The sequence below is a fragment of the Callospermophilus lateralis genome, chromosome 10 (genome assembly GCF_048772815.1).
Source record: "Callospermophilus lateralis isolate mCalLat2 chromosome 10, mCalLat2.hap1, whole genome shotgun sequence".
NCBI classification, from domain to species: domain Eukaryota; kingdom Metazoa; phylum Chordata; class Mammalia; order Rodentia; family Sciuridae; genus Callospermophilus; species Callospermophilus lateralis.
This window is the reverse complement of record NC_135314.1, coordinates 10,313,171-10,339,731: the sequence shown is the minus strand read 5'-3', so window position 1 is coordinate 10,339,731 and position 26,561 is coordinate 10,313,171. Positions and strand designations below refer to the sequence as shown.

The following is a 26,561-nucleotide window of genomic DNA, read 5'->3' as shown; positions in this document are numbered from 1 at the left end:
CTCACTTAATAGCCTATCCTGTAAACTGTTCATATCATTTCCATGGAGATCTTTCTCATTTTCAATTTCCATAATACTCATTGTGGAGGATATGCTATAATTTATTCAACCAGTGTTTTATGCTTGTGTATTTAGGTTATTTCCAATATTTTGCAATTATAGATAATGCAGCAATGAATGAGCGTATATATCTATGTTTTGTATTTTTGGAAATGTATCTTCAGAGTAAATTTCTAGGTGTGCAATTGCTGGGTCAAAGAGTAAACACTTACATAGTTTTCCTTCCATTTGAAGTTATAGCACTTTCCCCCTGGACACTGTATAAAAGTGATGTATGGTTTAGAGGTACAAATCAATTAAAAAAGCTTGCCCTTGGTATCCGACATAATCAATCCTACTTATTGTTGTGTACAACTGTTAATATCAGGCTAAACACTGTATTTACAGTAGGTTTGTTTCAAGAGTCATGTATGACAGTTATTTACTCCTTTTTATCAAATATTTTTATTTTGGAAGTTTTGTGAATTTAATTTCAGTATTGGTAGACCTTAGTTAGTCTTTGGGAGAATTAGTAAAAACAAGTTAACTGGAGAAATAACTATTAAATGGGAGATGAAATGTATAGCAGTGCTGAAGTTTTTGCAAAGGAGCCTTGAGAAATAAAATGCCAACCCTATCCCAGTGTACTGGAAGAAGGGGAAGGAAGGGAGGAAAGCTGAGCTTTGTAAGAATAACTGTATTGCCATAAATTTCTTTTGAGTTTTCTATTTATTATCAAGGAGTCTTAACAATTATGTTTTGCTAATTGTGAAAAACAATTATGAGAACCACAAGGCTGCCAACTAAATATTGGAATTATGGTAAGTGTGTAAACATAATCCCTAGAATCTGAGGATTACAAACTGCTGTTTCTTGCCCATGAAGGCACTGTGATAGGAAAGATTTTTGAAACCCTAAATTATTCTAATTAAGCCATTACTAGAAATCTCTTCTCTCCTAACCCACTCATTATCCCATGTTAGATATTTCTTTTTTTTTTTTTTTTATAATAAGAAAATACATTTTCTGAGATCTCAATGTGGGAAATAGGGGATGCATCTGCTTGATTTATTTATTTAAAAATAAATACTAAAGTTTGTATGCTGATGTTTATTTCATTAATAACTCACTCCCCCCCCCAAAAAAAAATTGAAATAGATGATTATCTTTTAAAAAATATTTAGAAGGGGCTGGGGTTGTGGCTCAGTGGTAGAGACTTGCCTGGCATGCATGAGGCACTGGGTTCAATCCTCAGAACCACATAAAAATAAAATAAATATATTGTATCCACCTAAAAATAAAAAATAATTTTTAAATAAAAGTACATTTTAAAAAATATTTAGCAAAGGAAGTAAATGTCATTTCATTTTATTGTCCTAACTCCTCTTCATTTTATTTTATTTGCAGTACTGGGGATTGAACTTAAAGGTGCTTTACCACAGAGCTACATCTCCAGCCCTTTTATTTTCATTTTGAGACGGGGTCTCAATAAGTTGCCCAGGTTGTCCTTGAACTTGTAATCTTCTTGGCTCAGCCTCCTGAGTTGCTGGGAATACCAGTTACACCACTGCACCCAGCTACCTCACTTTCCTTTATAATGTCTAAAAGATGGTACAAAAATAAAGCATATCAGGGCCAGTTTCAGTTATGAATATAGATAAAAAATCATAACTCATCATATGTATGAAAAGAATAATGTACTCGGACCAACTTGAACTTATGCCAATAGTATAAGATTGGTTCAAAATCAAGACATTCATTCTGTCACTGTTAGTCTTTATGTCAATAGATAAAAGGAAAAAGAAAACTTGTAATCATATCAGTAGATGCAGGTTAGGCCTTTAATAAAAAATGCAGCCAACTTTTCTAATAAGTGGGGCTACTTAAATATGTCAGACTGTTTTCCCAGAATCACTACCAGATATCATTCTAAACAGTAAAATACTGAAGCTATTTTCATTTAAAGCTATTTTCATTTAAACTCAAAACTAAGCAGGAAGGCATTCATTTAATCTTTGTAGGAATAAGATCTATAAAAGAGGGTTGGCATAAATACTGGAATTTTACTAAACGTATGAAATTTTAATTTAAAAAATAAGATTTCATAGACATTTTGTAAGATAGTTTATTATAGCATAAATAATTTTTAAAATTTAAAATTTCTTTATGCTTGAAATATGCACCTAAAAATGGAAGTAGGGGAAATATTCCACTTAAAATTCTGCCAAAAACTATGAAGTTCCTTAGACTACAGTTATCAATACAAGTTTATTATTTATATGAAGAACATGTGATAATTTTATTAAAGGAAATAAAAACTGAAGAAACTGAAACATAGCATATTCTTGGGTGGCAAATTATTACATATATATTTAGAAATATCTCTAAAAATTATATAAATCTAGTGTCATTTTAAAATCCTAGTAGGGTTATGTGTAGAATAGAGAATATGGTCTTAAAGTTCATAGGGCAAAATAAATATCCATGAATAGCCAAGAGAAAAATTTTTAAAAGAGAGAAAGCCTTGTAAGATAGCAGAATGTATCAAGAGCTAATGTGGTCAAATCACCATCACGTGGACCTGGGATTGTTTGGTCAAAAGAGGTAGTGCAGAGGTAGGCCCTTACTTCATATGAATATTCAGTGCATGACAAAAGCATATTTAAATTCAGTAAGGAGGAATTAGTTAATAAGTATAACTGGAAAAGTTAAATACTCATTTAGAACAAATATCTAGGGTTGAATCTTGAGATAGCAACACACACACACACACACACACACACACACCCTCATCACACTTAAAATTGTAGTTGGTTTAAAGACTGAAAAATAATAAAATAATGTAATTGTAGCCAGGCACTATTATGTGCACCTCATCCCATCTACTTGGGAGGAATGAAGAGCACTACATCTGAGAATTTGAGGCCAGTTGGGGCAATAAGCAAGTCATAGAACAAATCCAAATTACCATGAAAGCAATGCCTAGGCTTACTAGTGGTGAGGAAATGTAGATTCCACTGAATTGGTTTGCCAAAGGAGTTCTGACTGCAGGAGTACTTGGGAATGCCTATCTGAGGGAGAAATGAGCTTCTTTATATTCTTTATGGCATATTCCAAAATAATCATGGTGACTTTTAAAAATTTTATAACTTTTACTGTGTGTTGTAGGCCATACTTCTGCTCCCCCTAGCCTTTTTTCTCCCCCAATATTGGGGCAGGATATAGCCGAGTTGTCCAGGCTGACCTCAGGCTGATCCTTCTACTTCTGACTTAGAGCAGCTGGGACAATAGGCATGTAGCATTTGCACCCTGTTTGTATAATTTAATTGTTTCTTTGGGGCCATTATGTGGATGTTGCTCAATTTAAAAGAGTGGTAGTCATGGAATTTGAATTGGACTAGCTGTCTACTTATGTTTCAAATAAAATTTTTGATAAGATTACTTTAAAAATTAATTCTCACACTTATACTATCTGGATTAAAAGAAATGAAATTTAAATGACTGTTTTTCATTAAGTCAATAATATGCATGGTTATGGTTGTGTAATGTAGTTTCCAATTGCAAATATAAATTCTTTAGTTTAATATTCTTTGAGAGAAAATACTTTACTTTAAAAGCTCTACACAAGTTGAAGTTGGACCACATATGTTTGTCATTTTCAAATAGCAAACATACTCATAAACCCAATTTCTTTGTTGAGTGCACAAAATAGGATTCTAAAGAAAAATTGATTATTAAGACTTAAAAACTTTAGAAGTATAGTAGCATTCTAGTATATGTACCACAATATAGCCAAGGATAGTATACCATACCATGACAGCTCCCCAGGTGGAAGTTTGTAGAACCCCATAGAGTTAGTGTCATTTATTCAAGTGTCTTGAAAAATAATAGTCTCTAGTTTGTTCTTGCTCTCTCTTTTGTTACTGGGGATTGAACACAGGGGTGCATAGCCATTGAGCCACATTCCCAGCCCTTTTTATTTTTTATTTTGAGACAGGGTTTGCTAAATTGCTTAGGGCCTTGCTAATTTGCTGAGGCTGGCTTTGAACTTGCGGTCCTCCTGCCTCAGCCTCCCAAGATGCTGGGATTATGGACATGCATCACTGTGCCCAGCTCAATATGCTTTTTTCCACCAGCTTTAATTGCAACACAGTTAACATAATAAAATTCACCTTTTTATACTGTATAATTCAGTGGTTTGTAGTATATTCACAGTTCTATAACCATCAGCACTAACTAATTTTAGGATATTTTCATCAAAATGAAGCCACTTTAAGGTAAGGCTATATGCTATATTATAGAGGTAAAGAATACCAAAGTACAAGATATTCTGTATTCATGGGAAGCTTTGTCAGTATTTGTAGGTTCTTCCCCATAATACGGTAAACAAGTTTTGTTTTCCTTTAATCTCCTTATGGTAAGGGACCGAATTATTTTGTGTTTTTGTCAGTGAAAGTGGGGGTTGGGAAGGTTCTTTTATGGTCACAGTAGTTCTGAGTCTATGCTGCTCATTTTCAGGGCACTAGCTGACATGAATAATGATGGAAGAATGGATCAAGTGGAGTTTTCCATTGCTATGAAGCTTATCAAACTGAAGCTTCAAGGATATCAGCTCCCCTCTGCACTTCCCCCTGTGATGAAACAGCAACCAGTTGCTATTTCTAGTGCACCAGCATTTGGTAAGTCTGAAAATGAATTTGTTCCTATATTTCATTGTGTATTTTAAAAATAGTTACTCCCTCCTCTTGAGTTTATAACGTGATGAAATTATTGAGGGTTTTTCTGTCTGAAAACTGAAGGCCCTTTGCAGGAAGACAGTGCTGAGGGGAAAGACCATGTATACAACTGAACTCTAGGATGAAGCCACCACTATGAGAGCAAAGGCACAGATTGCTGGCGGGGTGAAGGACAGAAACCTGCAGTCTGCTGTTGCTTTGTCTTTCTTCTTCTGGCTTTTCATATTGACCTTACCTATTGTTACATACTTAATTTTGGTTTTTCTGTTCCCAGAATTAATGTATTTCTCCTAGTACATAAACAATTCCTTTTAATTATGCTATCTAGAAATATATTTTTTTTTGGTTCACAGTATTGAGGTATTTGTATTAGTCCATTTTGCTTTATTACAATGAAATACCTAAGACAGGCCAACGTATTTAAAAAAGAGAAATATCTTTGATTTTGTTGCATATGGATTTCCGGTTTTCCTATTTGTTGAAGAGGCTATCCTTTCTCCAATATACGTTTTTGGCTCCTTTGTCTAATATAAGATAATTATTTATATGTGGGTTTGTCTCTGTGTCCTCTATTCTATACCATTGGTCTACAAGTCTGTTTTGGTGCCAATACCATGCCTTTTTTGTTACTATTGCTCTGTAGTATATTTTAAGATCTGGGATAGTGATGCTACCTGCTTCGCTCTTCTTGCTAAGGATTGCTTTGGATGTTCTGGGTCTCTTTTTTTTTTTTCCAGATAAATTTCATGATTGCTTTTTCTATTTCTATGAGGAATGTCATTGGGATTTTGACTGGAATTACATTAAATCTGTATAGTGCTTTTGGTAGTGTGGTCATTTTGACAATATTAATTCTGCTTATCCAAGAACAGGGGAGATCTTTCCATCTTCTAAGGTCTTCTTTAATTTCTTTCTTTAGTGTTCTGTAATTTTCATTGTAGAGGTTTTTCATCTCTTTCATTAAGTTCATTCCCAAGTATTTTATTCTTTTGAGGTTATTGTAAATGGGGTAGTTTTCCTAGTTTCTCTTTGAGAGGATTTGTCATTGATGTACAGAAATGCCATTGATTTATGGTTGTTGATTTATATCCTGCTACTTTTCTGAATTCATTTATTAGTTCTAGAAGTTTTCTGGTGGAATTTTTTGGATCTTCTAGGTTCAAATAGAACTATTTGCTATTTGCCAATGATATGGAAGATTCATATCATTGGCAAATAGGGCTAATTTGAGTTCTTCTTTTCCTATCAGTATCCCTTTAATTTCTTTTCTGTCTAATTGCTCTGGCTAGAGTTTCAAGAACTATGTTAAATAGTAGTGGTGAAAGAGGGCATCCCTGTCTTGTTCTAGTTTTTAGAGGACTTCCTTAATAAGACTCCTATAGCACAAGAAGTAAAATCAAGAATCAATAAATGGGTTGGATTCAAACTAAAAAGCTTCTTCTCAGTGATGTTAATAGAGAGATGAATAGAGAGCCTACAGAATGGGAGCAAATTTTTACCACACGCACATCAGATAGAGCACTAATCTGTAGGGTATATAAAGAACTCAGAAATCTTAACAACAAAAAAACAAATAACCCAGTCAATAAATGGGCCAAGGACCTGAACAGACACTTCTCCGAATATGATATACAAGCAATCAAAAAACATATGAAAAAATATTCAACATCTCTAGCAATTAGAGAAATTCAAATCAAAACTACTGTAAGATTTCATCTCACTTCAGTCAGAATGGCAACTATTCAGAATACAAACAGTAATAAGTGTTGGGGAGGATATGGGAAGAAAGATGTACTCATACATTGCTGGTGGGACTGCAAATTGCTGGTTGGACTACAACCAATCTGGAAGGCAGTATGGAGATTCTTTGGAAAACTTGGAATGGAACCACCATTTGACCAGCTGTTCCATTCCTCAGTTTAATAACCAAAAGACTTAAAAATAGCGTACTGTAGTAATGCAGCCACATCAATGTTTATAGAAGCACAGTTCACAATAGTTAAAATTGTGGAACCAACCTAGATGCCCTTCAGTAGATGAAAGGGTAAAGAAATTGTTATATATTTTCACAAAGGAATATTACTCTGCATTAAAAGAGAATAAAATCATGGCATTTGCAGGTAAATGGATGGAATTGGAGAATATTACACTAAGTGAAGTAAGCCAATCCCACAAAACCAAATACTGAGTGTTTTCTCTGACATGAGGATGCTGATCCATAATGGGGATAGGGGAGAGCATGGGAGGAATGGAGGAACTTTCGGTAGGGCAGAGGGGAAGGGAGGGAGCATGTAGGTAGGAAAGACAAAGGAATGAGATGGACATCATTACCCCAAGTACTTGTAGACATAAATAGTGTGACTCTACTTTGTACAATCAGAGACATGAAGAGTTGTGCTCTATATGTGTGTTATGAATTGAAATGCATTCTGCTGTCATATGTAACAAATTAGAATAAATAAATATTCTAATATAAATTTTTTTTTAAGAGGAAAGGTGTGGGTTAGAAGGAGATTTTTAGGCAAGTAGGACAGAGGTCCACAAGAAGGAAAACCCACATCTGGGTAAAGGCTCAGAAGACAAATATGAACAACAGTACATATGACAGGTATTTATTTTGTTCCTTTATGTATATAAGACAGCCTTTAGTTGGCCACTTAATCCACTTCATTTTGCTCTGATTCCCTGAAGGTCCCAGTGGGCAAGTTTTGGTCAAGACCCATGTGCTAGGACAACCAAAGGGTGCTTGGTTTCCTTTTGGTCTCCTTCTGGTATTTATTGATTTATTGAAAAAAACTTCAGAATGGTGAAAGGATCCAGTGACCAGTGGCATCCCATTTCTCTTTGCCCCTTAAACTTGGGGTCAGTAATTCTTAGGTTTACTTTGTTTTCTCTTACTCCATTCTGCTCTAGGGATTTCAACTGCTGATTTATTTTCAGGAACTTTTGCCCTTACTGCCAGGGTTCTTACAGTCTCTTAAGTAACCTGCCACTGCTGCCACGGGAACTCATCAGGATTTTACCCAGCACTCAGCCAGGCAGCCCATGGCTCCTTCCCTGGCTTCTCCCTGGCTTTCCTCACCTTGCTATCATTCTATAGACATTCTTATCAAATTGTTTTCAAGAAGATAAATCTTAAGGAATAGAAGAAGCTAAAAGTACATAGTCTTTATCAAGTCTGCCAAAGTTGACTCAAAAACCTGGTCTTTGCTAGTATTTCTAGTTTGTCTCCAGCTCATACTAGATAATAGTGATTTAGATCAGGGTGTTTGTTAGTAATGTGTACAACAGATTAGATTTACTATATTCTATATTTTGAGGGAAATTAAAATACTAATGGATTAGAAATAGAACCAAGGAATGAGAATTAAGGTTTTTAGCTTGAATAACTGGATGCATGGTGTAACCATATACTGAGATGGAAAGAACAGGAAGAGGAATGGTTTGGGGGTGAAATCAAAAGTTATAGCCATGTTTGAGGAACCTATAGATTTCAAGTTTAGATGTTCAGGAGTCAAGAGTGACTACATGTGCCTGAAGCACAGAAGGGATCAGGCAGCTCTGGAGAGTGAGTGTGGATGGGGCTGAAAGCCCTGGAACTGAGTTAGACATCTTAGGGAGGAAGTGTGGCTAAGGGAGAGCCACACCCTGGAACCAAACCCTGGTGTGACATGACATTGAAAGCTCTAGTGAAAGAAGTAGCCAGAAAAAGAAACTGACCAGAGTGTGTAGAAAAGACTGGTATTCTAGTAGCCAAGGAAAAGCCTTTTGAGAAAGGGTAGAGTGGGCTGGGGTTGTAGCTCAGCGATAGAGTGCTTGCCTAGCATGTGTGAGGCACTGGGTTTGAGCCTCAGCACTACATAAAAATAAAAAAATAAATAGCTAGGTGCAGTGGCACATGCCTGTAATCCCAGCAGCTCAGGAGATAGGCAAAAGGATTGCTAGTTCAAAGCTAGTCTCAGAAATTTAGCAAGACCCTAAGCAACTGAGCAAGACCCTGTCTCTAAATAAAATACAAAAGAGAGTTGGGGATGTGGCTCCGTGATTAAGCACCCCTAAGTTTTATCCCTGGTGCCATAAATAAATAAATAAATAAATAAATAAATAAAGGTATTGTGTCTATCTAAACTAAACAAAAGATTAAAAATAAGTTGGGAGGAGCCCCTTGTTTGATTTATTTCTGAGGGTGAAGTAAGACTGGAATAGGAAGGTGGTTTGGATTGGATATGACTGACTGGTTTGTGAGTGAGTTTGTAGTTCAGTGGAGAGGTCAGGACCAAGGAAGGCTTAGCTGAAGGGGAGGGAGCTTAACTGTACAGAGGAGACAGCTGGAGGAGCTGTCAGCTGAATTGTGCTGGCACTTTATAGAGAGGGAAGATCAGTGATGCAGGAGAGATGGGAGAATTTCCAGGATTAAGATTTAGCACTAGAAGCTGTCAATGGCATTCAGAATATAGCCTCGAGTAGATATGATATAATTAGAAAATCTTTTGTTCAGAAGAGGTCATTAGTTGCTCAAAATCTTTGAAGTGACTTTTTAAAAGCTTAGTGGATCACTTAAAATGAAAACTATGATGTAAGAAAAGATTTTAACAAATTTGGAAAATTAAAAGATGCTTCCATCAATTCAGTGTTTTTATTTTTGTTTTTTTTTAACTGGTGATTGATTTTGTGTTATCTTTTTGGTGCCAACTAATTTGAGATATTTTAAAGTCTTCTTTCTTAGCATCCTTGAGGTTAGCTTCCTCTTAAGATTACCAATCAGCCATACACCATGGCTTACACCTGTAGTCACAGACTACTTAGACTGAGGCAGGGAATGTAATTAATACAATATTACTCAGTGAAACCTAGAATAGAGTTTTTATTCCTCTCTGCTGGATTTTTAATGTCATTAAACATTGTCATTATTGTTTTTAAGAATGAAAATGACTCCCAAACCAGGAAAACTGAAAAAATGGTAAAATGAATTCAAGACAACTTTCTCAAAATAAAAGATTTAGAACTGCATTTGAAAGAATATCATGTGCTTAAGAGTATCAACCTGGAAAGACCAACACTAAGATATATTCTAGTAAAATAAAAACATTACTTGGGTGTGTAGAAAAAGAAAGCACGTGACTTACAAAAAGAAAAAAATTAGACCAGCTTCAGACTTTTCCGGAGCAGTACTTTCTTTATACCAGAAGAAAATGGAATCACATATTTAGGATTCCTAGTGAAAGAATGAGCTAAGGATTTTGTCGAGAAAACTGATTTTCAAGTAGAAAGAGTATAGACAAATTGTCATCAACTTGTAAGGACTTAAGAAATACTGACATGAGCCCTTTCTGAGGAATCTATTAGAAATGCTGTCTAACCTCTGTTCATCTCTTCACTTACCCATCTTTCCATCCATCTGTCGCCAAGCTGTGTCCATTGAAAAGGACTGGAAACAATGGTCAACCCTGGCAGCAGAGAGCAACTGCTCAAACAAGGGGCACTCCCCACTTCTCATTCATTCATTCATTCATTCATTCATTTATTTGTAGTTGGATACAATACCTTTATTTCCATGCATTTATTTTTATGTGGTACTGAGGATTGAACCCAGGGCCCTGCGTGTGCTAGGCGAGCACTGTACCACTGAGCCACAACCCCAGCCCACTCCCCGCTTCTTTCCATGGCCACTGGAATACCAGCAGTGAGCCCAGATTGTACACTTGAAATACTATTTCTTATTAAAGGGAACCTGAGTTTCCTGGAGAAATGACTGATCTGAGTTCTTGTGTGAGATGGACACGATGAGCTTGAAGGAACTTATTTTGTAATAATGATCCGCAAGGAAGGTATCAGAGAACAGTAGGGTGGTATCAGAACTTTTCAGCCACTCGGAAGAGGCTAACATTGGCCAAAGATAGAACACTTTGAACCTTATTAATAATAAGTGATAATAAGTGCAATGGATTAAAACTCAGTAAATATGTTTAAATTTGTGACACAGTGATGAGATACATATTTTAAAAGAATAACCACTTAAAGAGACTCAAATTTATTATCTTGAAAATAAGAGAAGGAATCAAGCATTTACTTTGCTTTTCCTATATGATTTATATAACTGAATAGCCAACCAATAGATCCTCATTAGAAGTACCTCTTTATAAAAGTATTCCTGCTGAGAGTTGGTAGAACTAGAACATCACTATTTTGCAACTCCTTATGGATGAATAAGTACAGACATCAAGCATCAGTGACTGTCAGATCACAAAAAGACAATATATGTCATGTGCTTCCAATAGTTTTGACAAAGTCTTATGCAGTCATTGGATTTAACTGCCTATTTGTAGGAAATGCAGAAAACAGAGGTAAATTTTGAAATGTATTGTGAGGATTTGAATCAATACAATTCAGATAGGGAAATGCTACAGGTTACATGGTTTGGGTCTTTCACAGATAAATTGTTAAGAAAAGGGATGGAGAGGGGCCTCTAGATTAAAAGAAACTTAACAGACATTTCAGCATTGGGATTTTTGACCAGAACAGGATGAGAACAGAAGATTCTTCCCCCAAGTGCTAATGTAAATGGGAAAAATTGACAAAACCTTGTAAGTGCTCTCCAAATAAACCAAAGGTATATGACTCTCTGAGAATCGTTTATGCTTTAAAAATTGCTGAGATTCAGGTATGAACAGAGGGAACACTGGAAGCCTGGCAGTCTTTGCTGAGCATGTACCTGTTCTTCAATCTCTCAACTTGGTTAACATGGGGATTCTGCCAGGATGGGGCAGGTTGTGAGTGCTGGCAGGCTTGCTATTGGGACTCACTTTGCCTTGGGGGCGAGTGTGATACCTGTGCCCAGCAGTCTTGTCAGTAGAAGACATGATCTTGGCAGCAGATGGGCTGATAATAACCAATATCTCTGTTGGCCAAAAGTTGTGATCAGGGAACTATATTTTTAGTTGAGGCTGTGCATGTGTGTGCTTGTGATAAGGGTGGACCCAAGCCCATTGCAAATTCCTCACCAACCCACAAGCTATATGCCTGAACACAGGGTACACAAAAGGGCCCTGTGGGACAAACGGTATTGAAGTTGAGGAAGAAATGAAACAACAAAAGAAAGGAAACATTTATTTTAATTCTAACACTACTTCTTCCTTTATTTATCTATTTATGAAAATACTTCTTCCCATCAAATATTTGCTTACCCCAAGGTGTAATATGTATAGAAAAGACAGGTTAAATGGTTGATTTTTTTTTTTATTCCCCTTTCCTTACTAGTTTTCAAAGTAATAAATTGATTACCTAGCATTTTCCTATGAGAACCAATTTAGAAATTGTTGTTGTTGTTTGTTTTTAAATATCATTTTGAAGTCATGAATTTATTTGGTTAATTGAAGTTAAGATTATTGGTCCTTGTCTTGATTCATCCCTCTTTAATTTGAATCTTGTTCTTTTTTGCGGGGTCGGGGGGAGGTGAGCCTGGGGGATTGTAATAAGGGACTTGTGCAGGCTAGGCAAGCACTCTACCAACTGAGCTATATCCCCACCCTGAGTCTTGTTCTTTTGATGTGAACCTTGAGATAATTTTTGTACATTTAAACATAATTAACCTGAATTAATTGCTATATTAAACTTGGGTGGGGTGCTGGGGATCAAATCCAGAGCCTCTTGTGTGCTAGGCAAGCACTCTCCCACTGAGCTACGTCCCCATATTTTACATGGGAATATATTACAGCTTGAAAGTGGTTTTCTTCTTCAAGCACTATAGTGTTAATTGTTACCGAATATTGAAATGTGACTGTAAATTTCCTTGGGAATGTTTTCTTTGTAGGTATAGGAGGTATCGCCAGCATGCCACCGCTTACTGCTGTTGCTCCAGTGCCAATGGGATCCATCCCAGTTGTTGGAATGTCTCCACCCTTAGTATCTTCTGTTCCTCCAACAGCAGTGCCTCCCCTAGCTAACGGGGCTCCCCCTGTCATACAGCCTCTGCCTGCATTTGCTCATCCTGGTATGTGACCTGCCAAAACCATGGGCTGAATTTCCACAGCTTTTATTTTGATATTTATTCTTGTTAAATCTTTTTTTTTCCACTTAATTTTTCATTTTTTTTAACATATTAAGCAGCATATTTTATGGTAGGGAGGGGACAAGGGAATGGAATTGTCGATCTCTGTGAACAAAAGTAAACTTGGTGGTGAAAGTCAAGAGCATAAATTTCTCTTCAAGGGCTTAATAAGAGCAGCTGAAGTTGAACAGTGTTTTTGATCATTTGTTATTTTCATGTATCAGTTACTACTTTTCTATAGCTACTGTGAATTGCTAATAAGCAAGTCATCTCCTAGGAATTAAGTTATGTACTGGGGAAAATTGAAAATTGCTTGATTTTTTTGAGGAGGTGGAATGAATCAGGCAGAAAAGAGAAGGAAGTCATTTAAATGACTAAGCATATTAAGCACATGGTATTTCATATTTGCTTAATTGAAGGAGAGGATTTCAAAATTCCTCATTAGTTAATTCAATTTGAGACTTTATTCAAAGTCTTTTCCTAAAAGAAAGCATGAACTATATAGTTAGTCATAGTCTAACAAATCTTAATGGCTCATATCAATATGAAAAAAAAAATTTAACACTTTGGATATGTCTGGTAAATTCAATAGTGATAACAGCATGGGCTTTAGTATTATATTTGAAACATTATTTCTATGTCTGATACACCCTGGATTTATTATATTTGTTGGGTTGTGTCTCTGAGTTATAGCCAAAGAATCTAATAACACTCTTTGGACTTGGATTTTTTTGTCCTTTATGGTCCATTGTTTATATATGATCATGCCTTCAGATATGATAGCAGCCGAAAAAGTGCATGCAGTTCCTTTTTCAGTAGTAATGGTGAATCCACAAACTCTGAATCTTATTTTCTTTTGGGCTAATGGTAGATCAACCAGCAGGCAAGGGTCGGGGAATGTGGCTAAGGCTAAGGGTGTTTTTAGTCTGATACAAAACTAATCAGGTCAAATGAGAATCAGATACAAAAGCTGTCCCTCCCTAGTATCACATGTTATCTGGCCAAGACTTGGCAGATGACTTCTTGGCTCTGACATCTGGAACTGATACTTAAGCTCCTTTAGTGCAGTTGAGAAAATGCCATCTTTTTGGGTGCAGTGGCACACATTTGTAATCCCAGCGATTTGAGAGACTGGGGCAGGAGGTTCACAAGTTCGATGCCACCTCAGCAATTTAGCAAGGTGCCAAGCAAGACCCTTTCTCAAAGTGAAAAGGGCTGGAATGAAGCTCAATGATAAAGTGCTGGGTTTGATCTCTGGCAACTCCCCCTGCCTCCCAAATGCTACCTTATGTATTTAAGCTGTTACATTTTTTAACTATTGGAAAGGATCTAATAACATGTGGTACTAAAAGCTCAATGAAATGGAAAACTTTATGGATGTCAGCATTACTGCTCAGTAAAGTAATTCTCAGTAGAACAGTAAATCTAGAAGCATTTTGGCAAGAGGATAGAGACTAAGAGGGAAATAGAACTCTTTTGAGTCCAAGTTCTATTGGAAAGCAAGGAGGAGTTGTTTCTGCTTTAAGTTTTCCTTCTTTTTTATTTTTTGGCACTGGGGATTAAACCCAGGGGTTTTTACCACTGAGCTATATCCCCAGCCCTTTTTATTTTTTATTTTGAGACAAAAAGTCTTGCTAAGTTGTTGAGGGCCTCACTAAGTTGCTGAAGCTGGCTTTGAACTTGTGCAGTCCTCCTTACAGGAGTATACCACCCTGCCTGGCTGCCTTAGGTTTTATGTCTGTGCATTTTAATTTTTTGTCATAGGGGAAAGTTTCTTATCTTTGTAGAATTAAAATTATTCAACGTTTATTTTTATAGCAGCCACATTGCCAAAGAGTTCTTCCTTCAGTAGATCTGGTCCAGGATCACAGTTAAGCACTAAATTACAGAAGGCGCAATCATTTGATGTGGCCAGGTAAGCTTGCTTGTTTTTAATGATGTTTGGTTTAAAACCATTATCTGATTATAAAAGAAAATGAACCCTCTATATTATCTTCTTTTATTTTTATTGTATGTTAATAATAATTTAAAAATTCTTGATAATGTCACTAGGTTTTATCATTTCTTTGTTGCAGGGATGACAGAAATCAAAAACATGCCATTTCTTGGAAGGTTTTATGTGGTTTTGTTGTTGTTGTTTTTGGTTTTTTAAAGGGGATAACAAAAAGGTAATGGGGGGGGGAGGCTGGGTGTGCAGGTCAATGGCAGTGGCAGAGCACTGCCTAGCATGGGTAAGGAGGTCCTAGGTTCAATACCTAGTACCAAAAAAAAAAAAAAAAGAAAAAGTAATAGACATTTTTAAACATAGTAAAATAGCATTCTAGGTAAGGGAAAAATAAACTGTTTCTTGTTAGTCACTTAAAAGTGTATAAAAATTATATATGAAGATTGGAGTCTTGGGTTTGTCTTATTTTTCTTTCTGTCTCAGATAATCTCATGGAGTCTGTGTGGCTTATTAGTAAACCCTCTTAAAGGCCAATTTTTACTAAAATGAATTATTCAAATTAATGGACAGTTCACATTAATCAAAAGTGTGGCTCGATTTTTGAAAAACTCATGTGATCTTATTACTTATATTTTGACCAAACTGATTTTGTATTTTATTTATTTATTGGTACCAGGGATTGAACACAAGGGCACTTAACCTCTGAGCTACATCCCCAGCTCTTTTTCACATTTTATTTAGAGACAGGGTCTTGCTGAGTGGCTTAGGTCCTTGTTAAGTTTCTGAGACTGGCTTTGAACTTGCGGTCCTCCTGTCTTGGCCTACCAAGCCTCTGAGATTATAGGCATGTGCCAGTGTGCCCAGCTCTATTGTATTTATATATTATATTTTTATTATATTATATTTTTCCCCTGTGCATACTGATACACTAATTTTTATTAGTGTTTTTATTGTAAGTAGTCTTAAAATTCTTAGAATGAAGGAGGATGTAAATTAAGGTAATTGCAGCCTTTCATTAAAATTATCTCTTAATTTAATTAGGTCATTTTTCCTCTTTAAAGAGAATAATATGTTGAATATAATTCAGTAATTCATTCCCTTAAAAAATATGATTTAAAGAAAATCCATACCCTAGCACTAACTAAAAAAAAAAAAAAAAAAGGAAAGTGAGAAAGACCCATCCAGTGAAAAGCACTGTGCCAAAAGCTGTGCACAATAACTGACTCATCTCCATAAGATGACTCTATTATTTTCTCTGTTATAGTTTGGGGACCAGGTCAGAGACATTGAGTGACTTGCCCAAGATTATTAACTTGTTAAGTGTCAGTGCTGAGTTGTACTCAGTTTTTCTAAACTGCAAATTTTCTATAAAATCTTCAGTTTATTGTGGTGTACAGGTATTTGTGATCCATTTCATTTAAGTTGCTAGCCTTTGAATGATTGAACATTTATTGAACTTTTTTTTGCCAGGCACCTTATTAATCCCATTCAACCCACAACTACCTGTGCATAGGTATTGTCTCAGGATTGTGAATGAGGAGGCAAATAACCCAAAGAAGTTATGTTCCTTTCCTATAATTTACATATTGAGTAAATGGTAGAGCTGAGGCTTAAACTCGTATCACATGACCGTAGTTCCATATTGTTAATTTTTTTCTCCTATATGATGCTGAAGCTTTTATATTTTTTCTAACTTTCCACAAGGGATTTTGAAATCTGCCTTAAAATTGATTTGTAACAATTTAGAATGAATGTTATTCATTATTAGCAAAAAATCAATACTATTAAGATAACTGAACTTTTTATGTTAATATTCATCTTTTCAATAATATAAACTTCCAGCAAATTTTTATAATGTAGTATCCAACTTTTAGGTAATATATTAATGAGTTAGTTTTTAGTCTATTTAGATTCTCAGGAATTAGACAGAGAACCATGACATGATAAGTGTAATCTGGGACAACTTCTGTGCGTAGCACCCTGTATCTATCTCTAGGGTACAGGAGCAAGATAGCTTTTTGACAAACAAGCAGGAGTTGGAATCAGCAAAATATTAGTTAAAATGAGAGAGTTGTTGCCCAAGTATTCACAGCAGAATAGATCACGGTAAGTGTTTTTTATTAAGTTCAAAAAAATTAAAAAGGTGAGCTTAGTACTTTTCAAGTGTTTGGGAACTACTTTCTGAACTATATACAGTAAGTATTATTTATATTGATAATACATATAAATCATGGTTAAGAGGTTAAAATTTTACCTTTCCATGAGAGATATAGGTATTTTTATTGGAATGAAAAGAAGTTGCATATGGGACATTAGCTGTGGTCTGCTGGAAGAGGAGTACCATTTTTACTGTCAGCTGAACATCTGTGAATGAATCACTTGATTTAGACATTAGACTTTTAACAAACTATTGATACCAATGTGATCCTTGCTTGGGCCATGGTAGCTGAGGAGCAAATCGCCAGGGATGTCTAGACCCAAATTGACTGTTAGCAGTGGTTTCTTCAGGTCAAGGTTGTAGCACATTGGCAGAACGAGGTCACTGCTGGATGGCATTTAAGAAAGATGAGCGCTGTCCATCACTGTTCTGCTGATTTGTCATGGTCTTGGAAATGTTTTTTGGAAGATTCTCCACTTAATGGAAATTTAAACTCCTTATCATGAAATAATTTTATTTTATTAAGAAGTAGGTTCTATGCAGGGTATGAGGGTGCATACCTGTAATCCCAACAACTTGGGAAGCTGAGGCAGGAGGATCACAAGTTCAAGGCCAACCTCAGCAACTTAGTAATGCCCTGTCTTAAACTATTAAAAACATAAAAAGGGCTGAAGGCTTAGCTCATTTGTTAAGTGCCCCTGGGTCCAATCCTAGTATTACCCCTTCCCCGCAAGAAAAGAAAAAGAAGTAGGTTCCATATTTTAGTGTATAGAAAATTGAATGTTTTGGAGAATTAATACCTTTAGAGGCACTTATTTGTTGGCAGTGTTTTTTTTTTTTTTTTAACTGAAGGAAATGTTTTCTAGACACAGAAATGTGTATTATTTTGCCTCTGTTCTAAGATTTCTCATACTTATGTAGAACCTTGATATTATTAAGTTATATATGTAACATGAAATAGTCACTTGATCTTTTAGGTTTTCCATTTCTGGAAAAATAATGAACTTACCTATTTTTAAAAATTGTTATGTGTATATACTTAGTTTTTTGTTCAACCCTCAGAAAAACAAACACATACACACACATACAAACACACACACAAACACACATGGCAGGGATTGGGGGAAGGAAAAAAGGGGAATACTGTTCAAGTTGTAAATCTAGAGAAAGTTCTAAGTTTGCTGTTTCTAAAGTCCGACAGTAGTCTTTTCCTTCTGGTTAATCATCTTTTTCTCTTTCCTCTTTTCCTAGTAGTGTCCCTCCAGCAGCAGAATGGGCTGTTCCTCAGTCATCGAGATTGAAATACAGGCAGTTATTCAATAGTCATGACAAAACTATGAGTGGACACTTAACAGGTATTTACAAATAAAGATTAGTGAAATATGATCTTTGTTCTAAATGCAGATTGTTTCTAGGTATTGGGTCTAAGGTATTTTCCAAATGTCTTTCTTTGTTTGCTTATTTCTAAGTAGTGTTTTTATTGTCTGTGTTACCTTGTGTTTGCAAATATTGATAACCCCATCAGTAGTCTTCTAATCCTCTGACCTTTGTCCCAGTGTGCTTCTTGGTAGAGTAGAACATAGACCAGGTATGCTCCTGCACATTGAAAGCCACTAATATGCAAACCAGGACACTAATAAAGTAACAGTGCTATGAACAAAAACTGGTTTTAGGTCCTGAAGTCTAGCTTTGCAAATGTTCTTCATGATGTCCACTCTCCAGGCCAGAGTTTGAATCTGTGTGCAACATGGAAAATAACCTCTTAAGGAACATGGTTTGCCACGGTTTCACTGGGTCTCACCTCTTTGGATCTTATTTCTTCATCTGTTAAAGACCAGAGTAATTTATATGATTCCAGTAGATTTTTTAAAATTATGATGATTCGGTTTCCACATAGAAAGAGTGGAGACAAATTTTAGGGTACCATCTGAAATCTTTTCAGGAACGGTTAAATACTTAAAAATAATTAACTTTTTATATAGAGAAACATAACATTAGTAAAACAAAATAGAGGCTTTGAAGGGTTGGCTGAGACTTTGAAGGGCTTTGTTCTAATCTTGAAACCTTTCCCCACAAACGATCTTAGCTATCTCACTTCAGCATGTATTTATCTAAAGGGACAAATAGTAAATACACACAAATACTCTGGGTGCCATGCTCACCTCTGTTGAAGTAGTGACTGACAAGTTTATGTAGACAGTATGAAAAGCCAGTATAGCTTAGGCAGATACTGCAGGGACATTTACTAGTACAGTTTTAAGCCCTCTTTTACAGTGTGTTTGACACCAGTTCTCTACACATACCCAGAACTACATTGCCATCAAGTCTGAAAATAATTTTTCAAAACAATGCTGTTGTTTGCTTGATTTAATGAAAATAGTATTCAAATGTGACACTGATTTTGAAATTCTTTCTTGACAAAATGTGTTTTTTTTAATTGAAGTGTATATATCCCAACAATAATGACCCAGGCACTTGTATTTAGAATTTTTAATTACCTGAGGCAGAAAGTAAGGTTTGAAATGTACTGGAAAGAAAGCAGGTTTTGTTCTTGCTTATCTGTAAGCTTGTTACTACTTCATTCCAGCAAGAGTTTAAAGTGCAAATTTGATTTTTGAATCAGACTTTCATATAGTCATATCTGGTAGAAAAATTTATTATCATAAATGGCAATAAATATAATAAATTTAGTTTGTTTTAACTTTATATACTTTTGAGTTATTTGTCCAGAATATGTATTGGACTAAACCAAGCTGTTGGTGCAAGCAGAAATGATTTGTTGATGGTTGAAACACAAAGGTCATGGTCTTATTTGCAACTATGAAAATATTGTATGAACTCAGAATCCTAAAAGCAGTTATTCATTTAACTTAAGAGAAATATCAAGAAAATTGAACCAAAGCCCTAGTATATGAAGAGGCCCAAGTGAAATATGTAATTTGATATTCTAATCTGTTCTTTTTTCTTGGTTTTGTGTGTGTGTGTGTGTGTGTTCTTGTTTAAAGGCACTAATAACAAATCCAAAACTAACAAAAACAAAAGAAAAATATTTTTAAAAAGACGAGAAAGAATTAACAAGCATCTTTCTGAAGATACACAATCATAACTTCTTAATCTAGTGCAGTAGTTCTCAACCTTGGAGTTGGGACATTCTAGATGAATACAATAAAAGTATAGGGGTTGTAGATTATTTTGTTTTATATAAATTAGAGGAGAATCTAGATTATCTTTGTAGTATCACTTTTACTACCTTATATTCACATATAATAATATTTCATTATTAGCTCCCCAAGAATTACACATAACCTGTTACTTATCTGATCTCTGCTACTCCTGTAGCAAGAGCCCATTGTTAATGTCCTATCAGTTTTTAATGGGATTTCTAATTACCATTGTGTCTTATTTTCACCTACTTACTTTGAATGCCATCAGATCATGGCTACATCTGTATGAGATGTTGTGGGCATGAGAATGTATGTCATTGATTGGTTCCAGCAGAAAATAGTGAGAACTTCTGATCTTGTGATATGAACTAGTTTACCTTGGGAATGGAAGCTAATCCAGCAGTAGTGTTGTTTACCCCATGAATTACCTGATCAATTTAACTGACATACATTATTAGGTGTATGCCCCCTTCTTCCCTCACAATTTGATGAGTATTTTATTATTAGAACTTATGAAATGGTCATTCTTGAATTAAGGTTATGTAAGAAGCTGTAGAATTCTCATAATCTTATTCATTCTAGCCTTTCTTCTCAAAGAGGTGTCTTATTATGAAGGTGACCATTCCATTTGTTTTTTTGTTTGTTTGTTTGTTTGTTTTTGCTTATTAATTAGGAAAGCTAAACTCTTGTCAATATTGGACATAAAGCATTAATTCCATGTAATTTTCTCTCTCCTGATATTCAGACTTCCCTATCCAAACATGGATGCCCACAGTTGAGTTTGTGAACTTGAGATTTCTGTTAATCCCCATAATATCTGTCTATATTCTAAAACTGGTACCCTATTATGTATCTAGGTTTCCATGAAAGAGTTCTGTGCACTGAAAGCTCAATTTTATGCTGTTGTGTTATGCTAAAATGTTATCTAATTTGTTGCTGATCTATTTTAATGTTTGCAAAATTGTTGTGAGACAGAATCAAGTTTTAGAATTGAAAGAGATAATTGTGATCTTCCGGTATGGAGATCAATAAACTTTTTCTATAAAAACAAAATAATAAGTTTTTTAAACTAGTAAGCCACATGTTTTCTATTGCAAGTACTCGACTTTGCCACTGTGGCACAAAAGCAGCCTATTAAACCTATTCATGTTTAATGAATAGGTTTGACAAAGTTTTAGTAAAACTTTATTTATAAAATCAGGTGACAGGGCAATATGATCTATGGGCCATAGTTTGCTAGGTCCCATTCCAGGTTTTTTTCCTCATTTCAGAGATAGAGAAATTCATTTTAGAGAGGTAAAGTAGTTTTGTTAATGCCACATGACATTAAGGAGTCAGGGCTGAAATATAAGTGTCCAGATACCTATGATAGACTTGGTTCTCCACCTTCCTATTAACCTGTTTATTTGAAAAAGATAAAATATTAACTGTATATGGTTCTGGAATGGGAGAATTGTTAAAAGTACTAATTAAAGCATTCACTTAAGTTTTGCTAATTTTATTTTAATGTTTTCAGCAAACTCTGAAGAAAATAATGAGGGACTGTGTCTGTGGCTCAGCAGTAGTGCAGTTGCCTGGCACGTGGGAGGCACTGGGTTCGATTCTTAGCACTGCATATAAATAAGTAAAATAAAGGTCTGTCAACAACTAAAAATTTTTTTAAAAAATAAAATAATGAATTTTCTTTTCAATACACCAGAGAACCTTTCCATTAACTTAGTAAAATCTTTAGATTCTTTCCATTAACTTAGTAAAAATTGTTTATTAGGTGCTGTTAATACATATATATATACACACTAAAGAGAAATATATTCATATGTTTACCAAAACAGAAGCTTCGCTATTTTTAAGAGCCCCAAATTGAAAAATGCCTGAATGCCCATCAGAGCAAAATAAATTGGGCTATAAGCACAGAATGATATACCGTATAGCACACATGCATAAAAATATACACATACATTTATGTACATGTATATAGTCATGTGTGCTTTTCTACCAATATTTTACATGTAAATAAAAGTTAAAATCATTGTCAGTAGTAATAAATATTAAATAATAAATATTAACTGCCACTTATTGAGTACTTTAATGTGCTTTATAAAGTTATGATTCCTTAAATGGTGGATCATAGGTTTTTGTAATCTGGAAAGCACCTTTGAGATGAAAAACTCAGGTCCAAATAAGTAAGGAAACTACCTTCCCAGAGTAACTCAGCAGAGTGTAAACTAAGCTAGTACTGAAGCCCATAGTCCCCTGGTTTGTCAGGACTTTGTCCTTCCTTTTCTGGCTTTGGAGTGCTGGGACCTTGTGATCCCTGTCCTTCCTTACTTGCTATGCAAACACTCATCCACTTCTGTGTGTTTTGATGAGGTGATATTTGAAAACTGAAGTAGCTAAAAGTAAAAGTTTGTACATGGGAATCTTGCCAACAGAATTACTACAGCTTTCTGTTCCTTGGATCTTCCTGGGACCACACAGCTTGACAGGCAGTGCTGGAATTAAGACATATTTGGGGTGTGTGTGTGTGTGTCTTTGTCTCGCTCATACTAATTTAAACACTCAAAAATCTCCCATTGTATTTTCTATGTGATATATAAAGCTAATTTCTTGCTAGAAATGAAGATATTTGCAGTTATTTTAAGAAAATGAGACCTGATTTTGAAAGAAGAGTAGAAATTCCAGGAAGTATTTCTATTTTTGCTAACATAGAAATTTTGTTCTAGTCCTGGCTATGATATTAGCCAATTCAATTCAAATTTTTTTTTTTTAAAGTCTGTACAGTGAATGATTAGAAGTCCCTCTAAGGCCCTTTCCTTATCTAAGATATTGTAAATCTTCTCTGAATTTATGTGATGATAGTCACGGTGAAGGCAGCAGATGGTGACCATGGAGAAGATGTTCAGTTTATAGTGATAAAGTCTCATTTTTGTAAATAAAAGCCCAATACAAATAGAGATGTTAATCTGGACAAAAGAACAGGTTATATTTTGAAACTCTCATCTTTTACACACTCATTCCTTATTAAACACCCATTGAGCAAAAATGTATTGTGTGTCAGATGCAGCACTGTCATCTTTGTTCTTTACTTTTGCTAGGGCTTAATTTCCTTTTTTAAAAGCCCCAGGGTAATAGCAAATACTGTGTAAAGCTCTGTGATTGCATGAGATTGCATGGTTCATAAGCACAGCCACACTGGTCTTCCTGAGCAGGGGTTATTTGCTGACTCATCTTTATATCTTTTCTCTGGTTTCTATTCAGGTCCCCAAGCAAGAACTATTCTTATGCAATCGAGTTTACCACAGGCTCAGCTGGCTTCAATATGGTAAGGAATAGAAAAACCTTGGTTTGTATCAAGTGGAGACTTTATTTCTTAAATTGGTTTTTAGATTAGCATCATTATTTAGGGGAGAATATTTGGAGTACACTTAATTTTCAGGGAGTTGTGATGATTGCCGCTCTTTTTCCCTGTTAATTTTGAAAAATACAAAAGCAGAAAGATTAATACAGTGAATTCTTAAGAACTAATAACACAGCTTAACAGTTCTCAACTATGGCTTGGTTCTTTCTTCCTCCTTGGTGATTATTTTAAGCCAGCTCTCAGTTATATCATTTCATGTGTGAATATTTCACGTGGTGTCTTCAAATAGATTGGAATTTTAAAAATTATAGTCATAATACCATGATTTAAAATCATTAAAACCATGATTTTAATAGTCATTCTTACCAAGTTAATCAAGTAGTGTTCAAATTTCTTAGATTAACTTAGTTTTTAAGTTTCTTTGTTCAAAGGAGGACTAATATAAATTTATACTTTGCTTATTTTCCCCCCACCTCTTTTTTTTGGTGCATTTTGGTTGTACATAATAATGGGATTTGTTGTTACATATTCATACATGCATACGGTATAACAATATTATTTGGCCAATATCATTCCCCAGCACTCCCCCCTCCCTCTCTGCCCTCCAGCCCTTGGTCCTTTTCCTGTACTCATCTCATCATGATTTTCATGAGATCTGCCCCCAGTTTTCTTTTCCTTTTTCTTTAGCTTCCACATATGAGAGAAAGCATAAGACCCTTGACCTCCTGTATACCTTGCTTTTGTGTGTGTGAGTGTGTGCATGCACATGGGCTGTATACTGAGACCTCATGCTTTCTAAGCATGTGCTATACTGTTTAGCTCTGCTTCCAGTTCCTACTTTGCAGTATTTGATTGATACATCTTTTTAAAATCTTTTTTAATCTATAAATTTTCCCTTTTCCATCTTTCCCCTGGACCCCCTTAAAAATAAACACGTAGTCTGGTATATAGTTTTTTAGTGGCCTAACTTGAAGATTGCATTCCTGTGGTGGTGTTTAACTTGTTCCTGTATTTCCCATGAAGTGGTAATTGATCTAGAACAAGATTTTGCAACCTTTGCATTATTGACATTTAGGGCCAGTAATTTCTTTACTGCAGAGGACTGTCCTGAGCATTGTAGAATATTTTCTTTGTTTTGAGAGGTGGTTTAGAGATATGGTCTCACTATGTTGCTCTGGTTGGTGTCTGACTTGTGAGCTTGAGTGATCTTCCCACCATAGTCTCCCAAGTGCTCGGACTATAGGTGTGCATCACTGTGTTCAGCTCATGGCAGGTATTTAGTAGGATCTCTTTCCCCTGTTCAGTAGATGCTACATTTAGTAGCATGATGCCTAACCCCAGTTATAACAACCCAAAATATCCCCAGACATTGACAAAAATTTCCCTTGGAGTTCAACATCATTCTTGGTTGAGAACCACAGTTTGAGTTTTATAGTTGTGGGGTTTTTTTTTTTTTTCTTGTTGTTGTTGTTGTTGTTTTGTCTTTTGTTAAACCTACATCAGAGATGTTACATGTGTACTTTAATCAGAAGGCATATAATGTCTGCCTATTTTGCACTGGTTTTTGTTTTTGTTGTTTTCAGTGCTGGAGATTGAATAGCAGGCTCATATATGCTAAGCAAATGCTTTACCACTACTAAACTAATCACCAGCCTCTATTCTGTGATAATTTTTAATAGCTCTTGATGGGTATTGTCTAGGTCTTATAGGTTTTCTTACATTTAGATGTTAATAAGAATAGTTTCTTAACAAACCATGCATATTTAAAAATTTTTAAAAATATTATGTAATTGCTTAATTTGGAGCTTTTCTGCATATATTATGGTTGTGTATCTTTTAGTTACATGTTGATGACTATGCCTAGAAAATGCATTTGGTTTACACTGCTCATATGCCAAATTCATGACTTTCACACAGGGCACATCGATCTGGTTTCTTCTCAAGTGACTGAGCTCTAATGCTGGTCAGCCTCTAGGGAGGCCTAGATAGGAAGATCGAAAGTTCCATGCCAGTCTTAACAACTTAGTGAGACCCTGTCTCAAAATGAAAAATAAAAAGGGATGAGGATGTGGCTCAGTAGTTAAGCACCCCGGGTTCTATCCTTAGTACCAAAAAAAAGAAACTGAAACGTTTATTTTAAATTTATAACTCGTCTTCCAAAAAACACATTTGAGGCATCTCTTTTTAGAATGTTGTATTCTTAATTCAAACACTAAAATGATATTTCTTTTTTTGGGAGGTACCAGGGATTGAACTCAGGGGTACTCTACCACTGAACCACATCTCCAACCCTATTTTATATTTAGAGACAGGGTCTCACTGAGTTGCTTAGCGTCTTGTTTTTGCTGAAGCTGGCTTTGAACTCAGAATCCTTCTGCCTTAGCCTTCTGAGCCACTGGGATCACATGGTGCACGCCACCATACCCGGCCAGGATACTTTAATTAAATATTTGCAGCCATAATTATTCAATTATGAAGGAAAAAAATAATTCTAATGGATTTACGTAGGAGTAGCTAACTGTGGGGTGTGAAAAGAAAAGGGGGATAAGAATCAGCAGGAAGGGTTTTCATTTGTGGCTCTATTCTTTTTAAAAATGGTTGTCTGGCATCTGGGACAGGCAAAACTAGAGGGACAGAAAAGAGATCAGGGGTGGCAGGGCCTGGGTGGGGGAAAGGGAAGAGTTGGACTGGAGGGAGATGTGGGGATTCTGGGTGGTGTTGACTGTTCTGTGTACTGTGGTGATGGTTCTATAGCTATGTTTGTCAAACCTCGAAGAATTGTACTTTCAAAAGGGCAAATGTTACAATAATAGTAATAATAATAGATTTATGGACCTAAAGAAATATCATAATTAAGAGAAAAGCTTCTTGGGTTTTGCCATTGGCAAAGCCAGTTTCCTAATGTAGCATTTGTCTTTTTAACATTCTGGTTAACAGATGTGTTGTCTTGCATCTTCTTTTGGTATCTTGAAGTTGTTAAATAAAATCACATTCTGGTACTTGCTAGGAAAATCTGTTTACTGTAATTAACTACTTGGGCAACTGCATTGTCAAGAGTGATGGAAATTGAATCCCTAGAATGAGGAGGAAAGGCCTTAACTCTATGAATAGGAG

At 35.5% G+C, this 26,561-nt stretch overlaps 1 protein-coding gene across 1 annotated transcript in view; it reads left to right on the top strand.

The window, feature by feature from the left end:
- The window catches only part of Itsn1 (intersectin 1), a 206,751-nt gene that overhangs the window by 69,179 nt on the left and 111,011 nt on the right, over positions 1-26,561 (top strand). Inside the window, exons 5-9 of the mRNA XM_076868630.2 lie at positions 4,558-4,718; positions 12,586-12,765; positions 14,641-14,737; positions 18,177-18,280; positions 23,348-23,411. Coding sequence (XP_076724745.1) covers positions 4,558-4,718; positions 12,586-12,765; positions 14,641-14,737; positions 18,177-18,280; positions 23,348-23,411 — 606 coding nt within the window. The remainder of the gene's footprint in view (positions 1-4,557; positions 4,719-12,585; positions 12,766-14,640; positions 14,738-18,176; positions 18,281-23,347; positions 23,412-26,561) is intronic.